Source organism: Lycium barbarum, chromosome 3 (assembly GCF_019175385.1).
Source record: "Lycium barbarum isolate Lr01 chromosome 3, ASM1917538v2, whole genome shotgun sequence".
Classification (NCBI taxonomy): Eukaryota; Viridiplantae; Streptophyta; class Magnoliopsida; order Solanales; family Solanaceae; genus Lycium; species Lycium barbarum.
Genome location: NC_083339.1, coordinates 108,097,826 through 108,108,793, shown reverse-complemented (window position 1 = coordinate 108,108,793; position 10,968 = coordinate 108,097,826). Strand labels below are relative to the sequence as shown.

At 34.3% G+C, this 10,968-nt stretch overlaps 1 protein-coding gene across 3 annotated transcripts; it reads right to left on the bottom strand.

Annotated features, from left to right (window-relative positions):
* Positions 1-6,247: 6,247 nt before the first annotated feature.
* On the bottom strand, positions 6,248-10,732 carry LOC132631762 (peptidyl-prolyl cis-trans isomerase FKBP53). Of its 3 annotated transcripts, none has more exons than XM_060347457.1 (11): positions 10,538-10,722; positions 10,370-10,443; positions 9,514-9,743; positions 9,247-9,383; positions 8,334-8,661; positions 8,017-8,160; positions 7,559-7,766; positions 7,318-7,405; positions 7,201-7,242; positions 7,055-7,103; positions 6,248-6,714 (listed from the first exon to the last, which is right to left on the bottom strand). In XM_060347457.1, exons 1-11 carry the CDS (start codon positions 10,548-10,550, stop codon positions 6,633-6,635), a joined length of 1,395 nt encoding a protein of 464 aa, XP_060203440.1. In that variant the 5' UTR covers positions 10,551-10,722; the 3' UTR covers positions 6,248-6,632. The 3 variants fall into 3 exon arrangements, with proteins under 3 accessions (XP_060203440.1, XP_060203442.1, XP_060203441.1); XM_060347458.1 differs by lacking the exon at positions 6,248-6,714 and adding an exon at positions 6,725-6,982 and having other exon boundaries at positions 10,538-10,728; XM_060347459.1 differs by lacking the exon at positions 8,017-8,160 and having other exon boundaries at positions 10,538-10,732.
* Positions 10,733-10,968: the final 236 nt, after the last annotated feature.

The window sequence follows — 10,968 nt, the reverse complement described above, 5'->3', positions numbered from 1 at the left end:
TAGGTTATGGCATGAGTTACACCACCACTTTCTTGTCAATTTATGACCACTAACATGATAAGAAATAATGCACTTTAATATTTTTATTTTAATAGTAAAATGCACATAAACTCCAACAATCCCCCACTTGTTTTAATATTAAACATAAGAGAATTAACCAATTTAGATGAAGGGAGACGATTATGCATAATGAAGGTGTGCTCTACATTGAACTTCCACTTAGTAAAACAACGATATCTACTCCAGATCAGTAGTGTGCTCGGTATTGAACTATGACTGCTTAAGGAAAATAAAGTATTACTGCTTACACATAGTAATCAAGGTGTTGACATAATCTTTAATAGCCAACACATTACGCCTTGTGCTATCCCGCTTTTCATGAATGTTTTTAAGAACAAACCCAATTCTCATAGGAGACGACGACCTACTTCCACTCACATAGATGAAATCTGTCAAGAGTACTCCTAAAACTTTAACACCCCACTCATATAAGCTACATATTTTCATTAAGAGTTCTTAGACAAAACCTCCATAGATTGTTACAAAATAAAAACACTCACATTATAGGGAGGGAATAACATGCATACAACGATGCATTTCACAAGAAGTCATCATATGATTTGTTCTTCCCATTGAACCTGGTTATATGATATCTAGTTCCCAGGTTGGGTTTTCCTCATATATGACTCATGAATTTATGGGTTTCAATTTCATCCCCTTCGATGTGTCCCAGACCCTTTTTCTTGCTAAGGCCTTAGTCAGTGAATTTGCAAGATTATCATAAGATTTAACATAATTAACTTTTATAGTACCGCCTTCAACCAGTCATGGACTTCCTTGTAAACAATTGCCAATTAGCTTTTGTCCCAAGAAGGGTAATCACAGACAACATCATTATAAGCCATGAGTTAGTCAAAGGATATAATAGAAAAGGACTGTCTTTGAGATGTATGATGAAAACGCATATGCACAAGACTTCCAACTCATTGGACTGGTACTTCATTGAACAAATACTGGTTGGAATGGTACTTCATCATTATGGCTAAGAAGGTATTGAAAATGATAGAAGCTATTTGTCGAACCTTCTTGTGGACTGGAGGATGTGAAGTGTCCAAAAAACTATGTTAGCATGGGAGAATGTTTGTTACCCCAAGACAGCAGGGTTTTTTAATGTCATTGACATCTTCAAGTGGTATAAAGCAGCTATGTGCAAGCATTACTGGAACTTATGCAGAAAGAAGGATAGGTTGTGGATCCAATAGGTGCACACCTATTACATTAAAAATCAGAGTATGGAGGACCTGCTTCCTAAACAAGCAGCATGGATGAAAAGGAAGATCTTCAAGGCACAGGAAACTATTGTTAAAGCTGGAATTAATTGGGAAGAGTTCCAACAGATAAATTCATTCTCTATCAAAACGATTTATAATGCCTTGAGAGGGGATATGCCCAAAGTCAGGTGGAGAAGACTCGTATGCAACAATATTGACAGTCCTTAATAGCTATTTCACTTAACGTTGGTAGCTCAAAGGAGGAGTTACACCAGAGATAGGTTGGCAAAGTGGAAGATCACAAATGAAGTGAAGTAGAAGATGAATCTGTTGAACATCTTTACTTCAAATGTAGATATTCAACTTCTATATGGGTAAAATTATTGGGATGATAAAAGATAATCAGACAACCAATGGGTTGGATTCAGGAATTGGAGTGGGCAAGAAAATACTCTAGCTAGGCCTTTTGTAAGTGGATCCGACACATTATCCTTTGACTTTACATATTCAATTGTGATAATTTCACTAGAGAGTAGTTGTCTAACGGTATTATGTCTTCGTCGTAGGTGACGAGATTTACCATTATACATAATGCTCCCAGCCCTTCCTATTGCCGCTTGACTATCACAATGTATGCATATAGGTGCCAAAGGTTTGGGCTATGCTAAAGGTAGAATAGTTGCTACTCAAATCTATCGCATGGTTTTGGCTAGCTATATCTACTCCATTTGGCAAGAAATGAACTGCATGGTATTCCAAGACAAACACAGAGACAATGAGGATCTGAACAAGGAGATTGTTCGAGGAGTTCATTGCAGGGGAAATTGTAATGCTAAAGTAGCAGCGGCACTGCAAGACCTAAATTATTACCCCTATACAGAATAGTTTGTGTGCAAAATGTGGTAGAAGTAGTTAAGAAACATTGTGAATGGGTGAGCAGTAGGTTCTAGTTTCAAATGTAAGGTTTTTTTTTTCTTCTCATGTACATATTCTCCTTGGATAAATAAAATGTTTATTTACCAAAAAAAAAATAGTACCGCTTGCTCAAATATGATCTCACAATCTCATCATATGTTTGGATTTACCATTGTAATAACGGTTTTTTACCCTACCAATAATATTGGTGCCATCACGATGAATTAAAATAGAAAGAATTGATTTTCAAAATAAGATATTTGAAATAATAAATTTCTCAATCAATTCGCTTCAACTAGCTAAAGTTGAAGCAATAAACTCAAACTCCATATCGACTTAGCAATAATACTTTTTTGCTCCCAACAAATAACATCAAGTGTTCTTATCTGCATCAAAAAAACCTTTTGAGTATAGCATGATATTTTTTTATAAAACAAGTCATAAATTTTCTTACCAAGTAAATATATTTGGCTTGCTTGTACCTGCAAAGTTCTTTTACTGCATAGGCTATATCAGACCAAATGGAATCAATCACATATCTCATATCTTCATAAAGGCTAGCATGCTCCCCCCTCCCCCCCCAAAATCTTTCACTTTGAATTGGAAATAAATAAACACTTCACAATTTTTTCAATATAATGTGACTGTTCAAGGAAAATTCATCACATGTTTTATGACATTTTTCATTCCAAGAATAAAATTTATCTCACCCAAATATTTCATTTCAAAATGGCTACTCAACTTTTTTTTTTGTTTCTTTGATAACACCCATGTTAGAGCCAAAAATCTTCAAACAATAACATGTGAATTATTCAACAATAATATATGCAATTATTACTTTCTTTTTGTTTTAAAACATTCTCAAAGATGCAGAAATCACATTTTCCATGATGAATTTTTTTCTCATTTCATCAACCCCCACTATTACGAAAATTTAAATACCAATTTATTGTTCATGAAAAGTAGTATCACTTATTCATGAAAAACATTAGGTAAATTTATTTTTTTACTTTGCTCCACTTGAGTTGAACAAGTAAAACAATACTTTACCCTTCCAGCTCTTAAAGAGAATAGTGTTGTTGAAGCGAAATGATGCCGTGATCGCCTATCTTGATATCTATAATTTTTTAAACCGTAACAAAATTGAATCTCCTAAAAATTGTTGGTGAATTATACTATAAACTATTACGGCTGAAAACTAAAATAAAGAAAAAACAAATGAAATATTCTTCTGGCTAAAGCGCAAAAGTCTTGTTATCTTTAAGGAGACTCAAGCCCACTGTAGTATAATCTTCACGGGTCCAGCAGTAATATTCTTGGCTTGTCCTCTCCAGGATACAACAGCTCGATAACATCGTGTGACTCGAACAACTCCAGACTAGTTGAAGAATCCAAAGCTTCACCACTAAGAACACCTTCCTTCAACATGACAAGAAATAATTCACTTTGATATTCTTATTTTAATATTAAAATGCAGATAAACTTCAACAAATCATCTACTCATTTTCCACGAAAGATGCGCAAATAATTTATGTTGGTTTGAAGGTGTTAGTGACTTTGGGTAGTGGTGGAAGAAGAAAGATTGATGTCGTAAATTGGCAATGTCATGTGGCTAAAATGAATGGGGTTAGCGAAGGAAGGGAAAATTTAAACCACTTTTATAACGTTAGGGGCACATATGAACTAATTAGAATTTACTCCTTTTTACCCATAATAAGAAAACTTAGTGAAGGGTAAAGTGGTAAAATTATAAATCTTTTGTATTATTCTTCAATTTTTATTTTAAAAGAAATGAAAGATAGGTAGATAGTTTATGTGTAATGATACATATGATGAAGGTGTTGGTAACTTTGGATGGTGGAAGAAGAATGATTTGTGAGGTGAGTTGGCATGTCATGTGGCTAAAACGAATAAGGTTAACGGAGAAAGGTAAGTTTGAGTCAATTTTATGACGCTAAGGCATATATGGACCGATAATATAACTAAGGATAATATTAACCTTTTTCAATAGTAAATGCGCAAATATAATCCTTTTCCCTTCTTTTAATAACTCGTTTTTTATTTGTGACAAAGAGAATAAGTGAGATTTGTGTTACAAACTTATAGTCAGTTTGGTTAAGCTTCTGAAAAATTAAATTGTTTCTTTTTAAAAAAAATTGTTTATTTTAAAAAGTTGAGGTGTTTTACTAGGTTTTTAGAGGGAAAAAAAGTATTTATGAATAGTTGCATAAGCTATTTTAAAGCTAAAAAGGTTGTTTTCCCCAAGAAACACTTTTGCAATATTGGCCAAGCATAAATTATTGCTCCAACATCGGCAAAAGTGTTTCTTAAATTAATTAGTCAAACACAAACTCATATTCTCCAAAAATATTTTTTAAAAGCACTTTCAAAAATAAACAAATTTTGAAAGGTTGGCCAAACAAGCTATTAGAATTAGTAATTACGGTAAATTTGCACTACAAACTTGGGATTAGTAATTAAGTTCACAAAAAGGCATTTTTGAAATTTATAATAATACTGTTGTCTTAAAATAACAAATTTAGCTTTTGTTAAGAAAAAATCAAAATAAGGATGGTGAATATAATATTTCAAACCACAGGGAAGACTAGTGTTATAAAGACTAATCTGGAGGGAGGTTAATTTTCCTAAATTTTGACATAAGATGTTTTTATACATATAATATTTATTAGGTTCTGTACAATATTTTTTTAGATTTTATATAACATAAAAATTAATCCTAATAATTCAATTTTCAAAAGAAATTTTTTAACGATCGATCTGGTTAGGTTCCGTACAATTTGAAAAATTGTTTTGATACCCGAAGTATGTTTTATTTGCAGGAAGCTGCCAGAAACAATAATGGGAAAGTTGTGCACTCAAAGTGGAAGAAATATTTTTGGCTTTGCTGAATACTTCTTGTGCATTTCTTTTAAATTTGCTAGCTGAATTTACCACCATGGAATTGAGTTTGATTGGCCTCTTAAGATAGATTCGTCATTCTTGAAGGAAAAATGGTTGGTTTTCATTTCGTTTTCAAAAGTTCTCTTGAATTATGTATTTGTTTGTTAAACGTTGCATCCATAAAATCTGGAGTTGAAATATTTCTTTTAAATCCTCCTCCACCTAAAAAAGAAAATGTTTTAAACCAACTTCAAGAAAATTAACTTTTTTTTTTTAAAGAAGAGAATTTGATGTTTGGAACTTGTACAGTAGCTTGTTTACGCAGTTTTTTTAATTGTTTTGTGCCAAACCGATTCCACTTTGAGCCTTCTCACTTTTCTGTGCGTAGACCTGTACCCTTCACTAAGCAACATATTAAGAAACCAAAGAAGTATGTATTTACGAGTTTGTGTTAATGCTTAGGAAGTACTGTATTTTATTCATGTGATAAGTCAAGCACCCCGACTGGACATTAGCTAAAAAGGGGAAAATCCCCATTCACAAAAACTGAATTGAACCCTCCATTCACACACACTCGGAAAAGAAAAAGAAAAAAAAAACCTTTAGTTATGCATAATATTCAATTTCGTTGATTTTAATTGTCCAGAGTTGTTCTTGAAGCATTTACTATTTCAAGCCCTTCAAAATTATGGGAGTTAATCACGTTATCATGGATGTAGTAATAACATTTAGAAGTATGATGCGAAGCTTGTGGTAATGTATAATATTAGATACTGGATTCCTTTAGCATTGGTACTAAATAGCTAAATAATGGGATTAACTAATGTTTAAACTGAAATAAAGTGGCGTCCATAGGATAACAATATAAACATGCAACCGTTATTTCGATTAAATTGCATAGTTCTTAAAAGACTGTAAGCTCTAATTGAATTAGCTCCCTAACCTAATTCAAACTAGACAAGGACATATAAGTTTTGAGTCTGTTGGGAGGAGAATGAAGCTCGACTATATAAACTAAATATTCTCAAATGATAATTGATTCCTAAAATCCTGTATAAAACGCAATTAAAATGTCTGACAAGGACAATAACAAACAATAAATAAGTTTAAAAAATTAACATTTGGAACTTCAAATTTGTCATGCATCAAACATTAACCAATGATAGTCCAACAAAAGATTTTTGAGAAGTAATCCAACTTCTCTCACTTTTCTATTTGAACCAACAGAAATATCCTGAACAACTCAAACCTTACTAAATGAACAGATATTACCAGTTCAGGCTAAGCAAAACATGATCATTCAAGGCTTTTGGCCACAAGTTACAACTGAAAGTGTACTCTCGACAAGTCATATAATACTTCAAAATTTTGGCAGTAGTCTGAAATTGGGTCGTCTTACAAAATTGGCAAATCCATGCCCTACTTTTATAATTTGTACAATTTCTTCCAGCAGGTGAAGCTAACTTGTTTTTGCTTAAAGAGAAGACTGCAACAATTTTAGGATTCTGTGGAAAGGGCAAAAATGTCCACCATGTGAAGGCACGATCAATTAACGTTTACCAGCTCAACATCAAATACCAGCCACGAATTGGGTGGTATGTCACGACCAGCACCTTTAGTCCCATACCTGTAAAAAAAAGACCATTGCTCAATCATGCAGGGTTAGCCGAAAACTAGGAAGACAGCTTAAATTCATTAGGCTAGAGAAATTCAAAGGGTGCGCCCAACAGGCGGAAACTACTAAATTGCTTCTGAAAAGATTAATTTGGTTTCTGAATTTCCTTTTCCAGTGACGCATGCTCTCTCAAGCAAGGGAACACTCTATTTAGAGCCATGCTGAGGATCTCCGTGCTCTTGCATTTTACAAGACCGAGACAGGCTTTCATGCTGTTGCACTAACAGAAGAATAATGACAAATGATGAATATACACGACATTGCAAACAGAAAGGAAACTGAAAATGCATACCCCATGGCTGGTGGGATTGTAATTCTTCTTTTGTCCCCAATGCGCATGCCTGATAATGCAATTTACATAAATATGTTATTCCTCAACAGCGAAAATATAACTATAAAATCAGAGAAACGATCAGTTCACTCATCCAAGTAAGTTACCATTTACACCGACATCCCAGCCCTTTATAACTTCACCAATACCTGCAAGCACAAAAACCTAACCTTAACACATTGAAATAAATAGAAGCCATCTTCTCATATGATCAAATATACTACCTAAACGAAATTCAAAAGGTCTTTTCCCAATATTGGAATCGAATATTTTGCCATTCTTCTTCAGCTTGCCAATATAACGTACACCAATCTGTTCAGTGGCAGAAACTCATTATCAATAATGGAAGTATACTCCATACATGTTCATCAAAGAGGAGACTACCAAGATCTCCTTGCTTTCCACGGAAAGTATAAAATGAAACAGCAGAGTGAGAGAACACATAATCAAGAAAGAAAACTAGACCTTCTTTCCTGGGGAAGCTCTTTTCCCGTCTGGCTTGCCCATAGCCAAATCCTCTATGACCAATCCATTTCCAAAGGACCTCACATGAGAAGGCTTATTCTCCTCTACCTCCTGTGACTCATTTTTCTTATCTTGTTCTGTAACTGCTGCTTTGTCATCCTGTTGATTTTTCTTGTTCTTTTTCTTTTTCTTCTTTTTCTCAGTAACCCTGGAACAATGTTTAGTGAAAGGATCAACACACAAGGCTTCTTACTAGTAAAAGCAATGGAGTTTAATAAAATATAGAATAAAAGCATCTGGAAGCTAGTCAGAATTCAGAAGTTGCAATTGGACAAGACTTTAAGCCAGATGGCCCCTTTAGTTACGCACATAACAATCCAGATTCACTCACGAAGCAGAATAGTTTTTAGCCTTGTTGTTTTCTTTTCTATTCTGCACTACAACAGAGCAGAACTTACTTCTCATCAGTTGACTTCTGACCATCATTAGCCTCTAAATGCGCCGGATGGGCAGTGCTCTTCGAACCATCCTCACGAGCCAATTCCTCCCCATCCACTAACTTTTTCTTCTTATTCTTTTTATTTTGCTTAGCATTGTCTCCACTGCTTGTAGGATAAGAAGAAAACTATCACTAAAATAAATCAGGAAAGCTATCAGATCTAGAAGATAGAACCTTATATAATACCCTGAAGAATTTAGGTCATCACCATTAAGCAATATATCCGCATCCTGAACTCAAATCACAATATACTCTACAAAGTAAAATGGTTTTCACCTTTGATCATTGGCTTTGCTAGTATCATCACGAACTCTCTTTTTTAAGCCTTTCCTCTCATCAACATTATCTCTTGCCTTCTCATTTATTGCTTCCTCTTCGGTATCCTGATCTTCAGTTCCATCTGATTTTTTTGATCTCACTGATTTAGTTTTGCTTTCACGGGGAGCAGATATGGGAAAGCCATCCTCATCTTCACTCTCCAGCAGAGCACTGTCAGTATTACCCTCATCAGTCCCATTTGACTGATTTTTCTTCTTCTTTGACTTTTTGGATGTACCATTTTCATCTGTAGGCTTTTCGTCCTCCAGTATCTCTTCAATTTTCACTTTACAAAATGCAAACAAAATGTAAGGCATTTTACAAGGAATTATGCATTTCACCGGAAAAAATCAAAAGAAGTAAATGAGTTGAACTTCGCAATCAGTGATTTGGACATTTTCTACTACTCATTTTCAATTTACTGTCATTAAAATCCCACTCAAGATATGGAAAGCAAAGTTTTTCAACTTTTTTGAATGGAAAACTGAGCATGGTCCAGGGATAAACAGAAAAATATTCAATTTTGATAACATGATACCACATGTAATCTGAATGGATCCTCATTCTTAATCACATCAGTTAACAATTGAGTTGCAGCATTTTTGCCAAACTAGTAACACCCATTCTTTCAGATTTTGATCTCCAATCAAAATAAGTTTCAAAAGTCATCCTTGCTTGCGTAAACTAAGTGCCCAGTCAAAGAATGCCACATCAATTGGACGGAGGAGTAATAAATTTCAAATTTTGCGTTAATCCTCCTCTCTCCAATCACTGTACATGTTCAAAATGGGAAGGAAAAATTGCAACTTTAACGTACACCATTGGCAGTTTTCTTCCAAGACCCAAAGAGAAAAGTATAAAGCAAAGTTACCTCCACTGTTGGGAATAGGGGAAGGTGGGTACATGCTAAAATCATCATCAGATGAGCCATCCTCGTCTTCATCCTCCGTGTCATACTCAAATTCGATAGGATCATCACTATCACTCCCAGCACCTTCATAATCATCACTTTATACCAATGTCAAGGAATACAGAAAATAGATTCAAATCTTCAACAACAAAAATATTATTTTATGTGATTCCATAAATCAAAAGGGTAAAGTTCAAGCTGATTAAAAGGTAGCATCTTTAAGGATACGATCCATTTCCACAGCAATCCTCGCTCTCTCCATAAAAGAAACCAGAGAGATGAACGCTGTGTGAACCAATAACTGAGAAGGTAACATCTTCATCCTCCTCAAACTCAAGATGCAATGGGCATGTCTCCAATTTTTCAGGCAGAAACGAACACACGTAAATCGGCTCCTTATCACCTACTTTACATTGAACTATGCATTTTTTGTTTGTCGAGCCATTGCCTAATGTTGCCTGAATCACTCGGAGAAACAAATAAAATAAGCATAACAGTAAAATAAAGTAGCATCAAAAGAGTACAAATTGACATGGGACGCCAGAAATACAACCTGAAGATTTCCAAATAAGCCAATTCAATTGCTTATGCACCAATATAACTCAAGGAACTATCTATCCCAATTTTGGGCGTAACGAAAATGTTAGAACACTTAGGCAGAGGATTATGCTTTCTACACTAAAAACATAATACGCGGAAAACCTAAACAATTTATCTAATTGTTCTCTTTGTTTGATAGAATTCCTATGTATTCTGACCGAAAAAAAAAATCCTCTATGTTGCCTAAGAAATAACACCTACAAAGTAATTGATGTATTTGACATTTTCAATAACCCGATACGTAACAAGCATCAATACCACCATTTTGCAATGGCAGCTCAAAACACCAACTCTAAGCATTACAATCACATTGATGAAGATATACGTAAATTACAAGAATATAAAAATTCAATTTTCTCAAAATACCATCAAGGCCAAAGATTTTGCATACTAGAGTTTTCTTAAAATAAAAATAGAATGAATCACACGAACATCTTCATGACCCAAAATAAAAAGAAAGAAAAAAATAGCAATATAAGCAAACCTGAGAGACGTGAAGTCTTCCTCTCTGTTGTTCGAAATTATGAATGAATGGTTTACCAGGCTTTAATTCAACTCCTGGAAGCAAGCACAAAAGAAAATGAGAGAAATATAAATAATGCACTCAGTGGAATTGATATATGAAAATGCTAAAGAAAGAGACAACACTAACCCCAGAACGCCATTGCAAAAGGAGAATTGGGAGCTGCAGGGTTTTTCCCTAAAACCCTAAACAATTGACCCTTCAGTTTTCCTACTCGCTTAACATCTTTAAAAAAGTATTTGTGGGCCTTTTGGATACACACAGAAAGCTTGGCCCATTTCGAAGTTACTACAACCTTTGGGCTTTCAGGTTCAGACAATTGAGGGACTTGTTTTGAGGGTCATTCACCCCTCATAGCAACTAAAATAAATATTTCGCAGGACATAAATTTATATTTTGAGAAATCTACATGGTATAGTTAATATTAGAATTTATTTTTATCTAATAGCTATACTTTAATTTATTTACGTCTCATAGCTAAAAGATGTGTATCACTTACACTCCATCACTAAAACATACAAAAAGCAACCCTGTAGCCACATTTTTTTCTCTCTCCCTGC

Coding starts and splice junctions, on each gene's coding strand:
- LOC132631762 (XM_060347457.1), bottom strand. Junction 7,767..8,016: donor CAGAAGTCAACTGATGAGAA/GTAAGTTCTGCT, acceptor ACATTGTTCCAG/GGTTACTGAGAAAAAGAAGA. Junction 7,406..7,558: donor GAGCTTCCCCAGGAAAGAAG/GTCTAGTTTTCT, acceptor GCCACTGAACAG/ATTGGTGTACGTTATATTGG.